The 25234-nt window shown below is 44.2% G+C and overlaps 1 protein-coding gene across 1 annotated transcript; it reads right to left on the minus strand.

Moving 5' to 3' along the window:
• Nucleotides 1–228: 228 nt before the first annotated feature.
• On the minus strand, nt 229–24375 carry RHOBTB2 (Rho related BTB domain containing 2). Its single transcript, XM_044663476.1, has 9 exons — nt 24178–24375; nt 18677–18780; nt 18147–18332; nt 16052–17073; nt 14931–15049; nt 9597–9747; nt 7145–7233; nt 6315–6420; nt 229–3343 (listed from the first exon to the last, which is right to left on the minus strand). Exons 1-9 carry the CDS (start codon nt 24367–24369, stop codon nt 3126–3128), a joined length of 2187 nt encoding a protein of 728 aa, XP_044519411.1. The 5' UTR covers nt 24370–24375; the 3' UTR covers nt 229–3125.
• Nucleotides 24376–25234: the final 859 nt, after the last annotated feature.

Raw genomic sequence — 25234 nt, forward strand, 5'->3', positions numbered from 1 at the left:
TCATGTTCTGCTGCTCAGCTGGGAAATACTGTGAATTTCAATTCTTCCAGATAACTGTGAGTTAGCTGAGTTAATCCCCTCATCTACAAAAGGGGATCCTTTTCTTAAGACAGGATGGCAAAATGCTTTGTTACTAATAAATAGAAGGAAGATATTTCTTTTTCTATCTCAGAACCAGCCCAGGAAGCTTAACGTCATTTGGAAGAGCAAGGCACAGCAACAATGGCATTGTTGTACAAAATAGTCATGTATTTATGAATTTATGATCAAATTAAATATGAAACCTTGTATAAAAAGAGGGTGTTGTTTTTTTCTCCTCCTTCCCTCCCACCTCCCAATGAGTAGCATCAGTCCTCCTTTTCTTCTGTAATTCAGTCATCCATGCCCCGCATGGGTGAGTTGCGTGAACTCTTGCCAGCTCTTTGAATTCATCTGAAAGCCCGTGGAGATGTGAGGGCAATGTCTCCATCTCTTCCCCCAGCAAAGAGGTATATCTGCTTTGCTGCTAGGGGTCAGAGTTTGTCCACCCTCTAAGGGCTGGTTCAGCTGGGTTGGCACCCCAGGCCACAAACTGGACCAGAAGGTGATAGAAATTGGCTCTGAGGACACAGCAGGGGAGAAGGGGAGAGGGATCCCTGAGGGAGTAACTGTCCTTCATTGGGCGTTATGTCTGTTTCCCTCTTTTCCTTCTAGGCTTACCTAGGAAAAGAGCCTTTGAAAAAAAGGAAGAAGTTGTTTTTCCAATCAGGAAACTCCAATCACTTGACTGGATGTCTCTTTTTCTCCCTCAACTGACTCCCACTTCCTCTTACTCCAAACACAGATCTGCCAACTCTCTGGAAACCTCCCTGACACATCTCACCCCCAACTTCTCCTTTTTGCCTATGTAGGGAGGCTTGTACCCACCACACCCTCTAAGTGCCCTCTTTTAAAAACTAAGGGTAAAGCAGCATTTATTGACGTAGCACCAGCCTGATCCCCCTGTGCCTGGGCATCTAGGGAAGAGAGTGGCCAGTGGAGGGCAGAACATCACCAAGGTGACCAGTCAGCTTGGGAAAGGGGCCCTGGGTAGATAGTATACATGGAAAACTGAGCTCTGGTAGTCCCCCCAGTTTTCACTGTTCATTTGGGACAAGGCTTGCTCTACAATAAATCAAACAGGCTGGTCAGTCCAGCCTCTCAGCATTTTTCTGGACTCTGACATCGTATCAGCTCTGTGCAACCCAGGACCTAGATATCAGAAGGGGCAATTTCTGAAGGGTCCTGACCTACCCTCAGGCCCCTATTTAGAACTTACAGCTACCAAAAAGATTAGCCAAAAGAAAGGCTACTAAGGAAAGGGGCAGGGAAAATTATATTTAGAAAGGAGCTTTTGCCAGCCCTCCTTTTGCCCCATGGGGGCTGCAGATGCTATTATCACACCCTTTCCTTCCCTAGAAACACAATTTTGCCCTATTTCTCAAAAGGGTGGTTTCCTGTCTTAATTATGATACTATTTTTCATTCTTCCAAATTGGGGGTGATGATGGTGATGTCTCCTCTAAATAGAAACTCCAAAATACCCCCAACCCACTAAATACCCCATGATACCACCCAGTAAAGACCAGGTATGTGACCTTCACTCTTAGGGTAGGGAAAACCAAAAGGTCAGACAGGGAGGACATGGAAGCCATTATAGACATAAGTGTCAATCACCTGGCCTCAAAGGGCCAAGCGTTCCCCCCAGAGCCCATGTGAATCACTCCAGTCAGTGACCTCAGGGCTCTCTAGATAATAGAGATGAATCCCTTTCCACATGGAGAATGGGATGTGGAGCTGTTCTCATAACCCAATCTTCCCTTTCTTCCCCAGTGCCCTTTTCCCTTGACTTAAGCAGCTTTTGTTTGGCTAAATATGAAATAAATATTTTTTTCTGCTTTCCATTCTATAGTTTGTGGGGGACTTATGGGGAGACTTTTTTTTGCCATTCTTGTCTCCCCTTGTTGTAATTTCCCTTTTATCTGCCTCCCCCCACCCCACCCCCCAAAAAGCAGGGCTCTGACAAGAGGTTGAGAAGGGTATGGTATAGTGGCAGACTACTTGGGTTTGAATACTAGCTCTACCACAAACGTGGGTGACCTTAGATAAGTCACCTAAATTCCCTAGGCCCCAATTTTCCTCACTTGTAAAATGTTGGACTAGATCATCTCTATGGCCCCTTCTAGCTCAAAGTCCTATGAATGGGTAGTTGTGGAACACAGAATCTCACTCCTCTTTTTTTCTTCCTGTCCTACTCACTCCTACCTATTGGTTTCTATCCAGTGACACAGTTTTCTCTAGGTCTTGTGGAAGAAGGTGAGCAGGGTGCCAGTCTCTCATTGGCATCACCATTTCTAGCCTGGGGAGCTCTGAACAGCTCTGTTCAGATGCTAAGAACTTACAAAACCACCTCTAAGATACCTAGGTGATGGGTAGGGAGAAGGCTCTCTTGGCTCTCCCACCATCTTCCTTTTCATTGACACTCTTCAAGAGGAGCAGCTCTAGTGACGGAGTGAGGACAATTCCTACACTGCTTTACAAATGAGGGGATGGGTGGGTGCTTGACTTGGCCCCAAGTGAAATTTTTCCCCAATGCATTTATGAACTCCAAGTCCTTTGGGAAAACAGTCAGTTCTGGGAGAAACCTTGTTCTCTCGCTCACCAAGGAATTTGGGACCCTCTTCCCCAATCAAAAAATAAACCCTCTACGAAAATCACAACTGCCTGTAAACCCAGATGTCTTGGATTGCCTTGGCTCATGGATCTCCAGCCACAACTAGAGCTCCAAATTTCCAAATAGGAAGAAAGAGGATGGATAACTGAGGTGCTAGCTTTCCCTGATGCCTCATGTGGGGAGTCCTGGGAAGCTGTGGCTCCTTTCCATCCTCAGCTAGTCTCCATGCCTCTCACCAGAGCCTGGTCTTTCTTCCATTGAGATGGTTTGGCTGGTGTTATCTGCTCCACCCTCATGGGCCTAATTGATCAGGTCCTCTTGTCCCTGGTGAGGGGAGAGGGGTGGAAATGCAGATAAAGGAGGACCGAGGGGCTTGGGGCAGGTGGATAGGAGGGGATAACAATGGGGTCGTCCCGGGAGGGTTGAGGCAGCTTTCAAACTACGGCTGAGGAAGAGGAGGGAGATGAAGAGGAGGCTGCAGAAGAGGAAGGAGAAGAGGGGCCATTCCAGAAGAGCCATCTCCGTTTAGGCTGCCGCTTCAAATGGAGGTAGTCCTCCTTCTCTCGCTCTTTCCGGGCCCGCTGGTAGTGATCTTCCTCTTTGAGGTACCAGACAGGTGGCCACCGGTGCTTCTCAAAGTATTCTTGGTTTTCTGGAGAACATAATGGACTTGGGTTAGAATAAGGAAAGCCAGGAGACAGCTAACATCTAAACATACTCCTTCAAGGTTCCCAGGAGATCAATAACTATTTATTCACTGCCTCCTGGGGATGTAACTGACACTGTGAAGAAAATGATTGATTAACAGACACAATCCCTGACTAGAGGAAGTTGTTAGTCTAGGAGAAAACATAAACACTATATGTAAAGTAGAATATAAGTAACAGACACCATTGTTCAGAAGAGGATAAGAGTGATTCCAAGCTGGGCAACCAGTGAAGGCTTCATTGAGCAGGTCTATGCTTTGGCCTCAAAGGATGCTTTGGGAAGCAGACTGGCAAGGATGCCAGGTTTCCAGTAAGGAAGATTCAGGTTTGAATCCTGCCTTGGATACTTAACAGCTTTGTGACTGTGGGCAAGTGCCTTGGTTTTCTCATTAGCAAACAGAGGGGATATAAGGAAACTGAAGCCCAGGGAAGGAATGTGACTTCCCCAGTACCACACAAATAGCTAATTTGTGGCAGGCTGGAACCTTGGTTCCTGACTCTTTTCAGACTACTATCATCTGGAGACAACAAGATATACTAGAAAGAGTGTGGGCCTACTAGGTCTGTATCCCAAAGAGAGCTGAAAAAGGGGAAAGGATCTATTTGTGCAAAAAGTATTTATAGCAGCTCTTTTTTGTGGTAGCAAAGTACTGGAAATAGAGGGGATGTCCATCAAATGGAGAATGGCCAAACAAGCTGTGCTATATGATTGTCATGGAATACCATAAGAAATGATGAGCAGGATGATTTTAGAAAAACCTGAAAAGACTTAAATGAACTGATCCAAAGTGAAGTGAGCAGAACCAGGAGAACTCTACACAGTATCAGCAATATTGTGCTATGATCAACGGTGACTGACCTGAGCTATGCTCAGGAATACAGTGATCCAAGGCAATCTCAAAGACTCATGATGAAAAATGCCATCTGCCTCCCCAGAAAGGACTGATGCAGAGTCTGAATGCGGACTAAAACATACGCTTTTACTTTCTTCTTTTTTATTGTTTGAGATCTCTTCGCAAAATGACTAATGTAATGTTTCACATGATTGCACATGTAAAATCTCTTATCAGATTGCATAACATCTTAGGGAGGGGAGAGTGGGAAGGGAAAGAATTTGGAATTCAAAAAAATGTTTTTTAAAATGCTAAAAATTATTTTTACTTGCAATTGGGGAGAAAACTTTTAAAAATAATTTAAGTGTTGGTTCTGGAATTTGAAGACTTAAATTCAAATCCTACTTCTTTACTGCTTACTTGGGTAAATCATCTAACTTTGGACTTCATTGGTAAAATTAAAGGTCTAAACTGATTCTAGAATTTAGAGCTGGAAGGGACCTTGGGCAGGTCACCTAGTTTAACTCCTTCATCTTGAAGATGAGAAAACCAAGGCTCAGAGTGGAGAAATAGCTTGTCCAAGGTGACATAGAAAATCTGATTTGAAGCCAGTTCTTCAGGCATCAAAATTCTATGCTCTTTCTAAACTATACCATCCTGGGCAGAATACCAGTATAAAAGTACTTATGACCAACTCAGACTAGAATGTTTATTTCCTACCTTAATTGCCCCTATCCCAGGCTATGCCTTCATCTCTTGCCCTTCTTTTCCAGTTTGTTTCACCTTCCGGCTTCCCCTTCCTAGGGGAGGTCTTTTCATGAATACCCCAAGAGCCCCTGGCTTGGATTGGGCTACAGTCTTGCAATATGGAAGGGGTCCCAGACCCTGCCATCTGCCTAGCACAAGCAGACCAGCTCAATCCAGAGATGGTAGCTCCTAGATTTGAAGATCTCAAAAGTTCCTTCCAACTCGGAATTCCAGGATCCAATGACCCCTTGGTACCTCATAGCCAGTGTTCTAAGGTGGCTCCATGGATAGAGCACTGGGCCTGGACTATAAGAAGACCCAAGTTCAAACCCAGACTAAGACACTAACTATATAACCTTGGGCAAGTCATTTGTTTGCCTCAGTTTTCCTACCTTTAGTGAGGATTAAGAGATAATAATTACAAAGTGCTTAACACAGGGCCTGAATTTGTAATTATGCCCAAAGGCTTTAAAAGAATCTATGTCCTTTGATCCAGCAATACCACTACTAACTAGGTTTATATTCCAAAGAGATTTTAAAAAGTAGGAAAGGATCTAGTTGTACAAAAACATGTATTGCTATGCTTTTTGTGGTAGCAAAAAATTAGAAAATGAGGGGATGTCCCTTGATTGGGGAATGGTTGAACAAATTGTGGTATATGATGGTGATACTATTGTACTATAAGGAATGATGAACTGCTTGATTTCTATAAAAACTGGAAAGACCTCCATGAAATGATGTGGAGTAAAATAAGCAGAATAGGAGAACATTATACACAGTAAATGAAACATTTTGGGACAAGCAACTGTGATAGAATTTGTTACTAATGACAAAACAATGATCCAAGATGACTCTGAGGGACTTATAAAAAGAATGCTATCCACCTCTAGAGAAAGAACTGTGGGAGAAGAAATCCAGAAGAAGCCATATGATTTATCACTTATGTATATGGATATAGGATTTGGGGTTTTGGTTTTAAAATATTATTCTATTACAAAAATGAATAATATAGAAATAGGATTTGAGTGATAATATATGGATAACCCTGTGAAATTGTCTGCTCTGGGAGTGGGGACGGAAGAAGGAAGGGAGATAAGAATCATGTAACTATGGAAAAAAAATTAAAAATAAAATGAAAAAACAAAACAAAACACAGTACTTGGCTCTCAGTAAACACTATATAAATGCTAACTATTATGATTATGATTATGATTAGAGTGGGCTGTTATTTTCCAGTATTCCTAGGACCAGACTAGAGGCTTGGGCAAGAATTTAGTGGCCCTTAGGTTACAGAGCAGGGACAAGGTTGGAGTGAACTGGGACCTAAAGCATTCACCTGGAGACATGGCCTTCATATCCCGGGGGAACTTCCGGCATACGTTGTTGTAGTTGGTGCAAATGTGATGGAGACACCAGTCGGCCAACTGGTATGCACAATGAAACTGGAAATGGAACAGAATGCAACAATAATTTTTACCAGATACTAGAATACCAGATGGTTTCCTCACTCACACTTGGGACTGTCTTCAAAAATAAGGCTTCTGGACAAAGGGATCAAGGGATATCTGCTCCCTGCCCTCCTCCACAATCACCTTGAGGGCTCCCTATCTTGGGCAAAAATCACCTTGATTTCACTGCATGGTATGTACTACCAAGCGTCCTGCCTCAATGATCTAGGCCTGCCTTCCCCAGGTATGTCTTATATTCTCAATCACTCTCTTCCTTCTCTTCACCACCGCACTTAAATTGGTTATCAAACTGTAAAGAGACCCATTTAATATACACCGAGATGTTACTGGCTGGTGTGGGCTGGCATGGCACATCGGATGCCGATGGGTGTATTTCAGGCCCTGTTTGGGGGCAAGCTATTTCTAGGACACACTGTATAAGCCATCTGCCTCCCCTTCCAAGGTGAGGGGCCCTGCCTCCTAGCCATCAAGACTTCCAGATTCAGCCCTAGTCACCCCTGTCTATCCTACCTCCAGGAGGGCTTTTCTGCTGCGGGCCAAGCATAATTGAGTGCATGGGCTCAGGAGAAGGACCAGATAGGGACCTTTGGGTTTGCTTCCTTTCTGCCACTCTACCAGCTCTCAGTACCTTTTGCATAGATGGCCCCAATTCAGCAGCAGAGTGCTGAGTAATTAGTACTGTCCCAGTCCCAGCTACCTGAGCCAGTTCCAGGAACACAAGGACATCTCCATCTATGTCTACCATCATCTGCGTGGCTTCCATCAGCCCAGTCACCGTGTATTGTTCTGTAACACAAACAGCAAAGGGATCAGTCAGGGCACTGAATGCATAGACAAATACTCCTATGTGCAGAGTGAATCAAACTTTCTTTGTCTATCAATCAGCAACTTTTAAATTAATCAATCAAAATCTTAAGCACCCCTACTTAACACTAAGTAAGAGAATTTGCAAGTCACTTGCTAAAATGGGTGACAACTCCAGAGGCTGCTGCCCTGCCCCTGGACAGTGCTAGGCAAATTGAAAGACTGCAATTGGTTCCTGTAAAGTGAAGGAAGGGATAGGAAGTGGCATGGAAAAAGGACTATAAAAAGTCCTGAATTTCCTGTCCAAGGGACCTTCAATCTTGACTCTTGGACTGCTTCTTGGAGGACTGCTCCTGGATCTCTTCCTTTGGACTTTGGTGTTGAAGGACTTTGCCTTGGGACTTGGCCTTCAGTCTTCTCCTTTGGAGTTTGTCTTGGGTGGGTGAGTAGTTGGCCTTCCTTTACTGGCTTCTGGAGAGATTGGTTCTGGAGATTCCTGCCTTGGCTTTGGAGGAGGCTGCATTGGTGGAACTCTAGCTGAAGACATCACCGGACATGAGGAAGCCCCTGTGGGGCTGAGCCTCACTTCACTGGAGAAGGGCTAATAGGCTTGTTAAAAATCTGTCTCTTTAGCTACATTTTTCCATTTTCACTCTTTCTACCTCTTTGTAAATAAAGCTACTAAAGTCATTTTTGACTTAAGTTATAATATCTTTAAATCAGCAACTACAACATTACTACAGAATTCTCACATTAAGTCAAAACCCTAAAATTTATATTCTTACACCTACAAATTCCCACATTATCCATGAGGCACATGCTCTTAAATAGCTAGAACAGGAGAAAGGCTACTTAGATCCCTGGCAAAAGTAGATGGGGTCCCAGAGCCAAGAACAAACTTTCATAAGCAAAAAAAAAAGTCAGGGGAAATCTACTCAAACTTGGGAGAAACCAGTATTATGTCATAATAGCTAAAAAGTAGTGAGCAATATACTTCATTATGCCTCAGTAGTTATGTTTCTTTAAATCTTGTTCTAAATTTTAACAGCATCTTTTTTCTTACATTTATATTTTTACATTTTTTATTTATATCTTTTGTTATTTTTAATTTTTTTAATTTTATTCATTTATTTTAAATATTTTTCCATGTTTCCATGATTCATTTTCTTTTCCTCCCTTCTTCCCTCCCTCCTCCCAGAGCCAACAAGCGATTTCATGGGGTTGTACAAAATGTTGTCACTTGATACCTATTTCCATATTATTCATTTTTGCTAAAGAGTGATTTTTTTAAAGCCTAAACTCCAAATCACATACCTATATATACATGTGATAATTGATGTCATATGTTCTTCTTTTGCATTTCTACTCCCACAGTTCTTTCTCTCAATGTGGTTAGCATTCTTTCCCATTCTATATGAGTGTCCTGGCTTGTTGCATTGCTACTAGTAGCAAAGTCCATTACACTGGATTAACAGCATCTTCTTTAAAAAAGCAATTAGGTCCTAGTAAATGTTTGTCATCCATTTGAATAAATTCTATTTTTATAGAAAATGCAAAATTGAGACATCTAGGTGGCCCAGTGGATATAACATTGGGCTAAGAAAGACCTAAGTTCAAATCCTACCTAAGATACTTTCTAATGACCCAAGGCAAGTCATGTAACCTTTTTCAGCTGTAAAATACAGACATTTCTAGTACCTAACTTTGTGAGAATCAAATGAGATAATATTCACAAAGCACTTTATAAATACTAGGCAGCACTACTATATTTTTTTTTTACTCAGTTGGCCGGCCAAAAGTATAGCTGTTATAAAAGGATGCGTCCATAGACCAAATACATCCAAATACTACTCCTCACCTTGTAGCAGCTACCAGAACTACAATCATAGTGAGAAATTATAGTTCTGATTTTGAAAATTCCGATCTACGACCATGACAAGCATCATCACCCAATTCATATAAACTAACACGCCTGGTGCTATGGTAGCTAGGTGGCTCAGTGGATAGAGCCCTGGACTTGAAGTCAGGAAGACTCATCTTGTGAGTTCTAATCCAGCCTCAGACACTTACTAGTTGCGTGAGCCTGGGCAAGTCACTTAACCCTGTTTGCCTCCATTTCCTATCTATCAAATGAACTGGAGTAAGAAATGGCCCAAAACTCCAGTATCTTTGCCAAGAAACCCCCCCAAAATGGGATTATGAAGAGTTGATACCTCTGAAACAACTCAACAAAACACACATAGTCCAAGACATTCTTGTGCCACAACACGAGAGGAAGAAGGGAGAGCGGATAGAAAGCTCTTCAGATTCTTCTCCTGGGGAGAGTCCTTGACATCCCAGCATACCTGTGAGGGCCACCAGGTGAGGCAAACACAGCCGGTTAGCCAGGATGATCAGCTTCATGTCGTCCAGGTCAGGGCTAGCACTGAACATGCCCGTGTAGAGGTATTCCAGCACAGCCCGCATACAGCTCTTACTGGTGTAAGGAAACATGACCTGGGGAGGTGGAGGAGACCAAACATGATGAGGCTCTGTTGTGAGGAGCACCTGACTTCCTGCTGCTCAGCCCAAGTCTCACCTTCTGCAAAAAGCCTCTCCCAATCAATCACCCCCCACTTTTTTTTTTGACCCTTACCTTCCATCTTAAGATCAATCCTGTGTATTGGTTCCAAGGCAGAAGAGTGGTAAGGGCTAGGCAATGGGGGTTAAGTGATTCGCCCAGATACAGCTAGGGTATCTCTTTCAATCCACTGAGTCACCCAGCTGCCCTGCTCCCATTCCCTCTTTTTTTTTTTTTTTTAAACCCTTAACTTCTGTGTATTGACTCTTTGGTGGAAGAGTGGTAAGGGTAGGCAATGGGAGTCAAGTGACTTGCCCAGGGTCACACAGCTGGGAAGTGTCTGAGGCCGGATTTGAACCTAGGACCTCCCGTCTAGGCCTGACTCTCAATCCACTGAGCTGTCCAGCTGCCCATCCCACTCCCTCTTAATTCCAGTGCCTTCCTTCTGATGATTATCTCCATTTTATCCTGTATCTATCTTGTAAGTACATAGCTGTCTATATGTTGTCTCCCCAATTAGACATCAAGGACCACCTTTGGCTTTTCTTAGTATGCCCCCTGGCACATGGTAGCTAATTAATAAAAACTTGACTTGATTGCTCCCTTGTATGCCCTCTCCTTCCATGGCACCCCAAAGATCTATCTCTAAATGGAGGTCTTGAAAAAGACTCTATTTGAAAATGGCACAAGAAGTTCCCTTTGAGATTCCCATCTGCTCAGAAGCCTGTACTTTGACCCCCCCTCCAGCTTCTTCCTCCTCCTCCTCCTCCTCTAATTCATAAGCTTTGGAGACCTTTGGACACTGAAGCCTTCCATCACCAGCTCTGCTTGCCTCTTGCCTATTGCAAGGAACAGAGAACAAGGAAAGGTGAATCTGGTGCCAGCTGGATTCTTCCTCTGGCTTTGGATGCTATGGCTCTTGGCCCATGAGATCACTTTAGAGTTGTGCAGCAACTGAAAATGCTTTCTCATCAGAGAACACTTCCAGGCTATGTGAGGAACTAGCTAGAATCCTGGAGTAGGGTCAGCTTCCTGAGCAGAATGTGGAGCAAAGTTGTAGGCCCTTCCCACAGTCCTTTCTCCTGCCCCTTGGCCCATACAAGCTTGTCCAACTCATCCCCTGAAGTCCAGATCAAGCCCTACTATGAAGCCTTCCACAATTATTTCATTGGCTATTAAATAAGCAAAATTCGGGGCAGCTGGGTAGCTCAGCGGATTGAGAGTCAGGCCTAGAGACAGGAGGTCCTAGGTTCAAAGCTGGCCTCAGCCACTTCCCAGCTGTGTGACCCTGGGCAAGTCACTTAACCCCCATTACCCACCCTTACCATTCTTCCACCAAGGAGCCAATACACAGAAGTTAAGGGCTAATAAATAAATAAATAAATAAACAGATGAATAGGCAAATAAATAAATAAGTGAATAGGTAAATAAATTAATAAGTGAATTTTTTTTAGAGAAGCCAAATGTTAGATATAATTATAGCTCTTGCCCACATTATCTGTGGCACCTCTAGTCTCTACCATATAACCTAACATTTGATTGTTTAGTGTCTTGAATTATTTTCTTTGCCTCTCATGTCTTTATAGAACATCTGTGTACCCAGCTGTGGTTTGATGTGGTAGAGAATACAAAAGAAATATAAGCCACCGTCTCTGTCTTCAAGGAACCAGTTGGGGTGATAGAATACATGCATGTGAAATGCTAGTTACAGCTCACTACAATAGTCCCAAAACGGCATATATTCTTTGATCCAATAATACCACTTCTAAGTCTGTATCCCAAAGAGGCAGTAAAAAAAAAAAAAAAAGGGAAAGGACCTACTTGTACAAAAATATTTATAGCAGCTCTTTTCGTGGTGGCAAAGAATTGGAAATTGAGGGGATGTCCATCCACTGGGGAATGCTGAACAAATTGTGGTATGTGTGGGTGATGGAATGCTATTGTGCTACAAGAAATGATAAGCAGGATGATTTCAGAAAAGCTGGAAAGATCTGTGGGAACTGATGCAGAGTGAAATAAGCAGAACTGGGAGAATACTGTACATAGTAACAGCAATATTGTGGAATGATCAACAGTGATAGACTTGGCTACTATCAGCAATGGAATGACCTAGGACAGTTCTGGCAAAAAGTGCTATCCACCTCCAGAGGAAAAACTGTTGGAGTTGGATGAAGATCAAAGTATACTATCTTTCACACCAGTGTATTTATGGTTTTATTGGGGGGGTTTTCGTTATGTATGAGTGTGCTCTTACCACAGTGACCAATGTGGAAGTATGTTTTCCATGATAATAAAAATAAAAACCCAACCTGGTTTCTCTGTGATTCATGGGGCTAGATGGCAGTAGGTACTAGACATGGCCCCCTTCTTCCTTACTCATATTCTTCTGCCCTTTTCTGGAAACTTCAGCAGACTTCCCATGGGCCATGCTTATATAGCAAGGACTTCCCAAAGTCTAGAACTATTCATGGTGTATCCCTTTCTGTGACACTGAAGATGGGAAACCGATGAGATATGCTTGGGTGACAACCTGCTCCCACCCCATAAAACACACAGCCCTAATCTGTGTCAGGGAGTCATAGTGGTATGAAGGAGACAAAGGGCCCTTTAGTATCTGCCACGTGCAGTAGGAAGAGAGATAAGAGCCTGGCAGAACCTAGATGTGCCAAGTCTGAGGTTGGCCCTTTGTGGGGATACTGCTGACTCCCTCTCTATTCATGCTGTTGTCTGAAGACCCAAGCATCCTGCAGCTTCCCTGGTTGCCTCTTGGAATACCTCTGCCTTTACCTCTAAGCACCTCAGACTACATCTTAAGCCTTCCTTCATGTGAAGGTCATAGCTTTAAGTCTTACTGGCCAATAGGACTTTTTGGAAAACCTCCTTTTAGTTCCAAAACCTCAAGGAGAGATGGAGACAAGAAGATCAGCTCGAGTCAAGTATCAAAATAAATAGGATAGGAGCAGCTGGGTAGCTCAGTGGATTTGAGAGTCAGGCCTAGAGAAAGGAGGTCTCAGGTTCAAATCCGGCCTCAGACACTTCCTAGCTGTGTGACTCTGGGCAAGTCACTTGCCCACCCTTACCACTCTTCCACCTATGAGCCAATACACAAAAGTTAAGGGTTTAATAAACAAACAAAAAAAATAAATAAATAGGATATATGACATTGTTATTGGGGTACAGAGGAGGGGGATGGAGGGGAGACCACATGCATGGTCACTTCCTTATTCCTGGAAGTGATGTCCCTCTTAATGCAGCCCGAGATAAAATTAACTTTATTTTCTGGCAGCCATCTCACTCTGATGACTCATATTGAGTTCTGCCATCTACTATAACACCCAGATCTTTTCTCAGACAAACTTCTGTCTAACCATACCTCCCCCATCTTCTACTTCTGAAGCCAATTTTTCAGACCCAAGTGTTGGATTTTACCCTGATAGCTCCTTTTTTTTTTTTAAACCCTTACCTTCTGTTTTAGAATCAATACTGCGTATTGGTTCCAAGGCAGAAGAGCAGTAAGGGCTGGGAAATGGGGGTGAAGTGACTTGCCCAGGGTCACACAGCTAGGAAGTGTCTGAGGTCATATCTGAACCTAAGACCTCCCATTTTTAGGTCTAGCTCTCAACCCACTGCGCCACCTCGCTGTCCCCTACCCTCATCTCTCTTAAATTTCATCTTAATACATTTTCAGCCCAACATTGTAGGCTGCCAAGATTTTGGGGCGGATCTTGATTGCTATCCATTTTGTTAGTCATTCCTCCTTGCTTTGCATCCTCTGCCTTGGTTTCTTCATCTGTAAAATGAGGATGATAATACCTGTACCTACCTTACAGGGGGGTTGTAATAATAACAGCAAAAAACACAAACAAAACAAAAAAAAGCCTTGCAAATCTTGGCACTTCATAGTAATATGAGAACTTCACAATTTCTGCTCCCTCCCAGCTCAAAGCCTCAGTTTCCTTTTTAGATGTAAAAATATCCACACCACTTCTTCATTTATAGGGCTGCGGTATAAATTGCAAATTTCTATATAAATACAATTATTCTTAGAAGCAAAGGGTTAACTTCAAGCCTGAGGACACTAGCCTGACTGGAACACAGGGCTTGAGCCAGGGCTGCAGAAGAAGGGCACATGGGGCTGGAAGAGGGTCTAAAATGCCAGGAATGAGTCTGGAGCAGGCCCTGTCAATTAGGGAAGGTTTCTGAAATGAGAAAAAAATCCAACTATGGCTTTGGGAAGATTAGTTTGATAGCAGATGTGGAAAATGATGTGAAGAGAAGAGAGAGAAGGCAGGGAGACCAGCTAGGAAGCTGCTGTAATAATACAGGAGACTAACCCAAACTAAGGTGGTATTTTAGGAGATAGAAAAAAAAATGGCTGCAAAACACATTTCCAAAGAAGAACAGATAGGACTTAGAGTCTAAATGGATGCAAGAGATCAGAGAAAGAAAAGAATCAAAAGCCATTAAAGTTTCAGGTGTGGCTAACTAGAAAACTAGGGATACCATCAAGAGAAATAGGAAGGGGCGGCTGGGTAGCTCAGTGGATTGAGAGTCAGGCCTAGAGACGGGAGGTCCTAGGTTCAAATCCAGCCTCAGACACTTCCCAGCTGGGTGACCCTGGGCAAGTCACTTGACCCCCATTGCCCACCCTTACCACTCTTCTACCTAGGAGCCAATACACAGAAGTTAAGGGTTTGGAAAAAAAAAAAAGAGAAATAGGGAATTTGGAAAGAGGGATAGGTATAAGGGCAAAAGGGATTATTTCTATTTTTGATACACTAAGATTCCTCAAATTGTTTCATATGTCTCTGTCTTAGTAGAGTATTAGATTGTTAACTCCTTAAGGGACTTTCTACCTAGCCCAATGTGGACATAGAGCAGATATTTAATGAATACTTACTTAGGAGAATCTGGGTTCAAATCTGACCTCAGATTCTTCTTAGCTGTGTGATCCTGGGCAAGTCACTTAACCCCTTTTGCCTAACCCTTACCATTATGTCAGTCATTACCAGGACAGAAAGTAAGGTTTTAAAAATAAAATACTTGCTAGTTGAAGTCACAGGTGAGATAGGAGCCTATCTCCTCTTCTCTCCTTCATACCTCATCTATAAATCCTCACCTCTCTTGTTGAGCTTTCCACAAATGGCCCCCCAAACATGGCAGCCATCCAGTCACAGCTGGAGATCAGCAGCGGCTTGTGGGCACTGATGGTCCCATCATCCAGAATGAAGGTCACATCTGCAGGGGACGAAAGCAAGGGAAACAGAGAAAGCCATCTCAGAGAAGCCAGGAGACGTGTATAAACCAAGACAGTAGGAAGCAGAGCCCAGAGAATAATTTATACAACTACAATACTGCAAAGGCAACAACCAGCTTGGAAAGTCTTGAGAACTCTGGTCAATACAATGACCCAGCAAAAAGCTCAGAATGAAAAATGCTACTCACTTCCAGATGAAAAGGGGATGGACTCGGGACCAACTGAGATATATATATATGTATATATATATATATGTATGTATGTATTTTGAACATGGCCAAATGCAAGAATTTGTTTTGCTTTATTATATATGTTTATAATGTACTTGCATTCTTAACAGGAGAATGAGAGAAGGAGGTGTGATGGAAAGAAGGTAGATGTTCAATTGAAAATAAATAAAATTTAATCTTAAAACAAAAGAAATCCTTTCTAAGGCTGCCAGAATAGAATTTGCCGGTAAATCACAGCCTCTCTTGAAAGCTGCATTTCCTCCAAGATCAAGGCTACTTCATTGCTCCCTACCTCCATGGTACCCAAGCTCTCAGCCCAAGGACCCCATGGTTCTTTTAGGACAAGGGCTAGGGATTGGATAATACAATGATCCAAGGCATGAGAAACTCGTGTCTCGGGTCCTGAATTGCAAAACTCTTCCTTGTCGTAGGCCTTCTCCCTTTCCAGAGAGGGGAGATGCTGAAGGGCAGGAAATGAGAGAGAAAATTCTAGGACTGGTGCCATCAGACAGGAGTCGCATAGCCTCTGGAGAGTTAGGAGGTGTTCAGGACACAGGGGAAGGAGGGCTCTGCTCAGGTAAGAGTTTTTGTCTTACGATGGATGCGAAGTACTGGTGCCAAGGCAGAAGGGTAGTAAGGGCTAGGCAGCTAAGGTTAAGGGGCTTGCCCAGTGAGGAAGCATCGGAGGTCACACTGGAACCCAGAACACCCCATCTCTGGGCCTGGCTCTCTGTCCACCGAGCCACCACCTACCTGAAAATGTGCCTTTGGCTAGACACTCCTTGACCCGGTTGGTCCTGCGGACGTGGAAGGCCTTAGTGATCTCTTGGTTCATGAAGGCCTCGTGGTTGAGGATGTTGGCAACCATCATGCGCAGATCAAACACTTCGAGCAGTTCGGCGATGTGGGCGATGTGCATGAGGTCCCGTTCGTTCTCGTCCAGTTCGCCGGTGTACAAATACTTGAGCACGGCCCGGAAGGGTCCAGGCTGGATCGAAGCGTCCATCTTCACCACCACCATGAGCCGTGACTTGTAGGTGAGGGGGTCGTCCGCCATCTCTTCCTGGATGCTCACGAATGCTCGGCTCCAGGACGAGAGCACCCGGCCACGACCGAGCAGGTAGCCGGCCCCGTTGCCCCGAAGGATCCCGTCGCTGGTGGAAGCGCGGAGCCCCGCCGGGCCGGGACCCCCACCCTCATCTGTGCTCTCGCACACGTCAAAGCTGGCTGCCCGCAGCAAGAAGTCCCTCCCGTGGTGGTGGTGGTGGTGATGGTGGTGGTGGTGGTCAGGGGGACCTGGAGGTTCCTCTAAGCGGGGGCCCCCTGACCCGGAGGACCCCCCCAGCTCTCCTTCACTCAGGTCCATGAGGAACAGGTCATAGAACTTGGAGGAGGAGGTGGAGAGGTAGATTTTGTGGGCAAAGATGCGCACCCGCTCTTGCAGCACCAGGATGACGTCCGCACAGAGAGGGTCCTCCAGGAGGTGGGCAGGACACTCCTCACTGGTGGAAGGGGGGTCTGGGACCACAATGATGGGGGGTGGAGGCTTAGGGGGGAGGAACGGAGCCTGGAGCAGGGGGCGCTGGACATTTCGTAGGTGAGATTTCCAGAACTGCAGGTGACGGCGGGAAATGAGGGCTGCCCGGATGGCATTGTCAAAGACGTCTTTGATGCCAAATTGCGCTACCACGCTGGTCTCATAGTAGGGGATGCCCAGCTCCTTGGCTACCTCCCTGCCCTTCTCAGGAGGCAGGATTTCATTTGGCTTGATGGGCCTGAGTGAGAAAAAACTGGGTTGTGATAGAAGAAAGGAGGGGGGAGCTTCTCCCCAAAACCCATCTCCAAGGCCAAGGAAGTCTACTCAAGGTCCAGATCCAGTTAGCTGGCCCTCCCACAGAATCCTACTTAGGCCATGATGACCCCTTCACTTGGAGTCTTTATTCAAGCACTTCCTCTCTCCTCTTTTTTTTTTTTTTTTTTTAAACTCTTACCTTCCATCTTGGAATCAATATTATGTATTGGTTCCAAGGCAGAAAAGCAGAAGGGGCTAAGCAATAAATGACTGTCCAGGGTCACACAGCTAGGAAGTATCTGAGGAAAGATTTGAACCCGGGACTCCCTTTTCCAGGCCTGGTTCTATATCTACTGAGTCACCTAGCTGCCCCCTTCCCTCTCCTCTTGATCAATCTAAATTCTATCCATTCCCTTAAGGTTCATCCCAAATCCCACCTAAACTTAATATGTTAAAATTAACTTGGCATCCCCCACTTTGAAGTGCTCCCTGGTCCTGCTAGCCCAAAGCTCTTTCCTTTTCCCTGGGACACTCAGCACCTATATCTCACCACTGACTGCTACAAATTGTTATTTAGTTTAGAGGTGTTTAATCCTGATTTCCCCAACTAGACTTTCCGGTCTTTGAGGCAAAAAATACATCTTGATCTTTTTTATTCCCCATGACCCCTAACATGTTAACACGATGCTGGCTCAATAAAAACATTTATTAAATGAATGAAAGCAAAACTGGACTGGGAAAAGCCTTAGCTTACAACTCCAGCTGATAGCAAGGGGATACAGAGGTAAAGGCCTTATAGGGTGAAGCAGAGGGACCATCAGTCTTCCCCTCGATTTCTCACCTGGGGTGAGAAATTTCCTCCTCTGGCCTCCATTTCTAGTCCTCTTTCTCTTCTCCCTCGACTGCTTCCCCTCTCTTGATTCTTTCTTTTTTTAAAAAATAATTTATTTCTCTTGTTCTTTTTGAGGCTGCCTCTTTTAGTCCTCTTTTCAGAGGAAAAAGTCCCTGAAGCTGGCACCACTGTTCTCCCATACCAGACAGCTCCAGGTCCCCTACCTGGCCAAAGGGCGCCTGGCCCTATTGACGGCTTCCAAGTCGGCGTAGCGTAGGTCCAGCTGGCATCCAACTAAGATAACAGGAGCCCGTGGACAAAAGTGCTTGATTTCTGGGTACCACATGGTCTTGACATGGTGCAGGGAATTGGGGTTAGCAATGGAGAAGCAAAGAACCACAACATCGGATCTGGGGGTGAGGATGACAAAGAAGTGGGTGCTGTGAGGGGATCATCCTTCCCAGGAATAAAGACAGCTTAACACAGGCATGCATACAAGCACAAATGCAACGAGCAGAGAAATTTGAGCCCTGTACAAAAAAGAATATCTGGGGGCCTCTCTATAACAGGAACACCAGATATGAGTACCCAGACACACTTTCCCTCCTAGGGCTCTGACAATAGAGTCCCTCCCCTCTCCTTGGAACAGTCACTGGGCTTGAGGGTGCCCAGTGACTCAAGTCCCCCCTTCCCCAGGGAAGGGGGAAAAACCCACCCACCTGGCTCCCTGCAGGCAGCCAGGGGCTGGTCCTACCTCCCGTAAGCAAAGCGCCGGTCTTTGTGGTGGTCTCCAAAGGTGTCCCAGAGACGAAGGGACACGCTGACATCATCTACTACATCCCGGGAGCGTTCCAGCACCTTCAAGAGGGATGGGAAAAAAATCTCTGTCTAGAATCCATCTATAAATCAGCTTGAGGACCCTAGGAGGGGGGCTGGTCCTGAATAAAGCAGACTGAGTCCCTAACGCCTCAACATTTCTATAAGGGGAAAATGAATACCCAGGGCAACCTTTACAAGGAAAGAAACCTGTAAAAGTCCTAAGAAAAGACTGAAAAGAGAGTACTCTTGCCAGCTATCCAGTCCTGATTCTTTTTACTTCCCCATTGTATGCATGGGCCAAAGGCTTTTTTATTACCACTGACACCCACAATTTTTTATGTTCATCCCTTCTTCTTCACTCTCAGCTGCTTCCTTGCAGTTCCAAATATAAAAAGGCCTCCAAAACTTAGGGTTCTTGACAAGACTCCCAATTGCTATATATATTCTAGGTACATCTCTATTCCTCATCACCAATTTCATAACGATAGCTTGCATTTATACACTATATTTTATTTTATATAGTATATACATTTATACAGTACTTTTACAAAGAACTTTTACAAACATTATCTCATTTTATTTTTTTCATAACGACCCCAGGAAATAAATGTTGTTATTGTCTCCCTTTTAGAGATGAGGAAACTCAGGTAAACTGAGGTTAAGTGATTTGTCCTTGGTCCCACAACGAGCAGTGTCTAAGTCTGAATTTGAGCTCAGGTTTTCCTGACACGGGACCCAGTATCTAAACTATACACCACTTGGTTGCCTCAGCTTTAAGAAGGAAGAAGGAACAAAGGAGATTGCTCTTCTGAACTCGATCCAGCCCAACAAGGAAGACCCAGCTGAAGTGAAAGCTAGAGGAACCTTGGGAGAAAGTGACCATATCATCTTGGACTGTACGCTGGCAAAGGAGGGTCTTTAATCTCATCTGCACAAATGATATCAAGTAAGGTTTCCAAGAATTCAAAGAAAAGACAGATAGGAAGGAAAGGGAAGGCATGGAGAAGCTACAGCCAAATGGAAGGAGGGTTCAAAGTCTCCCATGAAGAAGCAAGTATAACAGGATTATCATGGCGCCCAAAAAGGCTTCCACATCATTTGTGGCACCTTTTCACTGGCTGTCCTCCATGCCTGGAATGCTCTTTCCCTCCCTGTCTCTACCTCCTAACTTCCCTCAAGTTTTTAGCAAAAATCTCATTTTTCTAAGAAGCCTTTCCCAATCCTCCCTTTTTTTAAAAATAAAAACCTTTACCTTCTATCTTAGAATCAACACTAAGTAGCAGTTACAAAGCAGAAGAATGGCATGGGCTAGGCAATTAGGGTTAAGTGACTTGCCCTGGATCATACAGCTAGGAAGTATCTGAGGCCAGATTTGAACCCAGGACCTCCCATCTCCAAAACTAGTTCTCTATCCATTGTTCCACCTTGCTGCGTCTCCTCCTCTCCCCAGGTATTACCTTGTAGTTATCCTGTCAATATATGTATGTAGATAGTTGTTTACTTGTTGTTCACCTCCAAAGATTATGAGCTCCATGAGGATAGGGACCATTTTTGTCTTTCTTTGTATTCCTAGCACTTAACTCAGTGCTGTGCACATAGGGGATGCTTAATAAATGCTTGTGGGAGGCAGCTACGTGGCTCAGTGGATTGAGAGTCAAGTTAGGACACCAGGGTTGGGGTGGGGGTGTCTAGGATTTAAATCTGATCTTAGACACTTCCTAGCTGTGTGACCCTGGGCAAATCACTTAACTCCCTTGCCTAGCCCTTACTGCTCTTCTGCCTTGGAACTAATACAAAGTATTGATTCTAAGAAGGAAGGTAAGGGTTTAAAATTAGGAAAAAAAGAAAAAAAAAGAATTGGTACTAAGACAGAAGGCAAGGGTTTTTAAGCAAAAGGACAGAAAAACATACAGGATGATATGCTAACTAAAAAGGTTGAGGAAAAGAGGAAGAGTTCTAAAGAGACCAATTTGGCTTCCCAAGATGCTTTTGCTTAGCTCAGATTTTTAAATAATGGTAAAAATAATAGTTGCAATAGGCACATAATCAAGGAAAAAAACAGAACCTTGGCAAGGTCCTGTAAGAATGGTAGCAGAAAGGCGAAGGTCCAGAATGAGCTGAGACTTGCAAAAAAATTGCTGAGTATGACCCAAAAAATTCTGAAAGAGTATGTTTAGGTGCAAAAAGAACAAGGAGGAGTTCGGCCAGCAGTTGGGAAGGATGCTGTAATATTTAAGAGATGACAAAGTGAAAATGTAACTACTCAATGGCTATTTTGCTTCCAATTTCTCTGTCAGAGAGGATTTCCAGACTGAGAAGAGAAAAATAAATGCTAGTAGAGAGGGTCTGAGAGTCAGACTGGTGTGGAAACAATTAAGGGAGCATCTAGTGTCTCTAAATCAGTTCAAATTGCTGGGTCAGTGACATCCCAGGGTACTAGGAAAAATTTAGGGATACAATTAAGGAACTGCTGGCAAGGATCATTAAAGAATTATGGGATAGCAAAAAAGGCACTAGAAGACAAATTTATGGGCAAATCCAGCACTTTTCAAACATGGAACTGTATATCAATATCAAACCCAAATAGAAAGGGAAACCACTAAACCTCTATTATGAGGACTGCATATTGGCTAGAAAACCACTTATTAACATCATTTACATTCTATTGTATTTTTATTTATCTTGTTAAGTATTTCCCAATAACATTTTAAACTGGTTTCACCTGTATCTGGGGATGTTGGAGGTAGTGGTAGTAAGCAGTTTTGCAGCCTTGTTGTACTTATGGATTTAAAATTTTAGAAGTGATTTGCTGGGGGGTGGGGTAGGGGTGGGTTACATTTCTTTTTCTTTTTACATCTTAAAAATATTTGTTACATGGGATGGCTCTTTGGGAGAGGGGAGAAGGGATGCTGGGAGAAATTTTAGTGATATAAAAAGCACCAATAAAATTTATTTTAAGAAAAGAAAGCAGTGATTATTAGGCACTATTTTGTGAACATTTACAAAAAGAAAATGCTAATGACTGGGAGCAACCATAAGTTCACTAAGAATATGCCACACTAGCCCAGGTGTTTTTTTCCTTTCTTTTTTCTTTTCTTTTCTTTTCCTTAATTTCTCTTACTTCTCTTTTAGAATCAATACTATGCATTGGTTCTAAGGCAGAAGAATAGTAAGAATTAGGCAATGGGGGCTAAGTAGGTTGCCCAGGGTCACTTTTGAACCTAGGACCATCCTTCTCCAGGCCTGGTTCTCTAACCACTGAACTACCCAGCTGCCCCCTGGAGCAGGTGTTCTTACTGTTCTTAACTTGGAGTTCCCTAAGGAGTCTGGAGAGATTTCAGTGGGTCCATAAACTTGAATGGGAAAAACAATTGCATCTATATTTTACTAACCTCTAACTGAAACTTAAGATTTCCTTCACTGATTTAAAACATTATTCTGAGAAGAGGTCCATAGGCTTCACCAGACTGCAAGAAGGTCCATGTCACAAAATACATTAAGAATACCTGCCCTGGACTTATGAGCTAAATATTGTAAAGACAATGTTTCTGGATTTGGCAATAATTTTGATATAGTCTCCCCTGCTTAGCTTTACAGGTAAGATGAAGAAATGTGGTTTGCATGAGAGTAGACTTAGGTGAATCAATCAAAGGTCATTAAATCAACATCAAGCTGAAGTCTTTAGGGAAGACCACAGAATTCTCCTTGACTCTTCTATTTAATGTATTTTATGAATGACTCAATGAAAACAACAGTGGCAGAACTAACAAATATGTAAATAATACAGAACTGGAAATAATAGTTAATACATTAGATAACAGAATCAAGATATAGAAAAATAATGTGATAAATGTAAAAGTTTGGCACATGGGTTCAAAAAGTCAACTGAATAATTATGGAACAAGAGAATTGTAGCTGGTTAACAAGCCACATTAAAAAAAACAAGAAGTGGGCATTTTAGTGGATTGTTAAATTCAAAGAGTCACAGTAAGACATGGCAATCAACAAAATTAATCTCCATTCTGTGATCTGATAGGTATGAAAGAAGGAGAAAATTACCTCTATCAATACAGATCATAAGTTGTTCCACAATTTATGATCTTATAAGAGTTTCCCATGTTATAGACAGGTCAAAAAGCCAGTGTCTATGTGAGGTAGAGTTCAAACTTGGGCCTTCTAACTTTATGGACAGCTCTCTATCCACCAGGCCTCAATGCCTCTTTTTAATCATAAACTGAATTAACAGAAGGATAATGTTTCAAGTGACAGAAGTCAAAGTCCTATTATACTTAGCCTATTAAGACCGTATTTGGGGGATCTAGGTAGCACAGTAAATAGAGTGCCAGGCCTAGAGACAGAACAATCTAGGTTCAAATGTGGCCTCAGACATTACCTAGCTGTGTGACCCTGGGCAAGTCACTTAACCCTAAATTCATGCCTAGCCCTTATGGCTCTTTTGCCTTAGAATCATATCAGTTCTAAGATAGAAGGTAAGGGCTGTGTTTTTTTTAAAGATCCCATTTGGGACATCTCACTCCGTTTGGGGAAACCTTGATTAGGAAAGATATTGGCAAACTGGAGAATGCCTGCAGAACAATGAGTTGTTATAAGAAGAATGCCATATAAGAAGAATGGATGAAGGAACTAGGGATGTTTAACATGGAGAAGCTACGTGGGGGGAAGCTGGGTGGCACAGTGGAGAGCGAGCCAGGCTCGGGATCAGGAAGACTCATCTTCATGAGTTCAAACCCAACCTCAGACACTTCCTAGCTATGTGACTCTGGGCACAGCCGCTTCGCCTTATCTGCCTTGGTGCCTCATCTGTAAAATGAGCCGGAGAAGGAAATGGCCAACTGCTCCAGCATCTCGGCCGAGAAAACCCCCAGGGGGGGTTATGGAGAGTCGGAGAGGCCTGGACTGACTGAACAACAACAAACACGGAGAAGAAAGGCCATTAAGGAGGGATGGGAAGCGGACTCGTATGATTTGAGGGCTGTCCTGGGGAAGATGCATTCCATGTATTCCGGGTGGCTCCAGAGGACAGAACGAGGGCCAGAAAGTAAGTGGAAGTTACAGAAAGCCAAATCTGACAGCGCCTAAGACACGTTCTCTGAACAATTCAAACTGTACCCTTCTGGAATGACTGCCTTCCTATGGTAATGAGTTCCCCAGGTTGGAACTATTCCAAGTTAGAGTTGGGTGACCAACCGCTTGATTAGGAAGGGTTAAATGGAAAATTGATGCTAAATCTCCGTACTATGCCCCTACCGCAAGACCATGTAATTCTGAACTGATCACACTCCTGGGTGACTCTCTTAGGAAGGTCTCAGACTCTTGGCGCCCCTGGTGGGGGAGCCGCACTGTGAGATCCGCCAGGAACCTTTGCCCCAAGCCCACAGGAGTGTAGACGCGGGCCCCTCCCCTTGCACCTCTTACCTCTTGGCACACCCGGTACTGGTCGATGGCCCAGACTGTGGGCACATGGGTGGCAAGCAGCTGGTATTGGGTGAGGGTGGCATTGCAGGCACGGGCACAGATGAGCCTGGTCTTGCCGACTGCGTTGTCCCCGACCACGACGCACTTGATGGTCTCTACGTTTGGCCTCTCATAATCCATGTCAGAATCCATTAATTGGGACCTGGGAGAAAAGACCTGGCCTTGTCAGGGCTGCTCTCTAAATCATGTTCCCAAGGGCATAAGAAAAGAACTAATTTAACTCAAGGCAGCCTCTTCCACTGGGGAAAGAAGGAGCTGGGCTTCACCAAGTCCCTGAGCAACTTTGCTGTGCAAAAGGATGGGGAGGGGGTGGAGGGCAAAGCTGTCCTGGTAAGGAGTGGTGGGTGCCAGGCCAACATCAGAGGAAAAGATGAAGCCTGGCATCGAGGAGAAGACTGGGAAACCGGAAAAGTGGAAGAGGAGGGGGCAAGGGTCCCATCAAGGCTGGGAGGAGGGGGCCGCTCCATCAGGCTCTCACCTCCAAGAGAGGCATCTGAGTGGAGGAAGAGGTACCCTCTTCCTTCAGGACCATGGGTGGGGTCCCTCTGGTTTTTCCCAAAGGAGAGGATAGTTTCACAAGGTTCTTGCCCTCCTCCCCTGCTCTATCCCGCCCTCTCCTTTCTAGCGCAGCGGTGGCAACAGAACTGCAAACAGCTGAGAGAAGATGAAGGCTCAGCCAGGTCCCCACCCCTTCCCAGCATGCACGGAGGCAGAACCACTTTAAAATTTAATGGACTTGTCAAAGCCGGCAGCGGGCTCTCCCTTCCCCCTTCATTTCTCTTTTGGAAACTCCCACCAGGCTTTTCCTGGGGCTAGCAACCCTTCTCACCCTTTCCCCAGGGCCTTGGGTTCTGCTGCTTAAGGAGTTTCTCTCTCTCAGTCTCCCTTTCCCTTTCCCTTTCCCTTTTCTTCTCTCTCTCTCTCTCTCTCTCTCTCTCTCTCTCTCTCTCTCTCTCTTTCTCTCTCTCTCACACACACACACATTCTCTGCCTCTCA

Source organism: Gracilinanus agilis, chromosome 2 (assembly GCF_016433145.1).
Source record: "Gracilinanus agilis isolate LMUSP501 chromosome 2, AgileGrace, whole genome shotgun sequence".
NCBI lineage: Eukaryota > Metazoa > Chordata > Mammalia > Didelphimorphia > Didelphidae > Gracilinanus > Gracilinanus agilis.

Coding starts and splice junctions, on each gene's coding strand:
- RHOBTB2 (XM_044663476.1), bottom strand. CDS start 24,369: ATGGATTCTGACATGGATTATGAGAGGCCAAACGTAGAGACCATCAAG. Junction 17,074..18,146: donor GCCAGGCGCCCTTTGGCCAG/GTAGGGGACCTG, acceptor TTTCTCACTCAG/GCCCATCAAGCCAAATGAAA. Junction 9,748..14,930: donor TGGAAAGCTCAACAAGAGAG/GTGAGGATTTAT, acceptor CCACCTCCCCAG/GTCATGTTTCCTTACACCAG.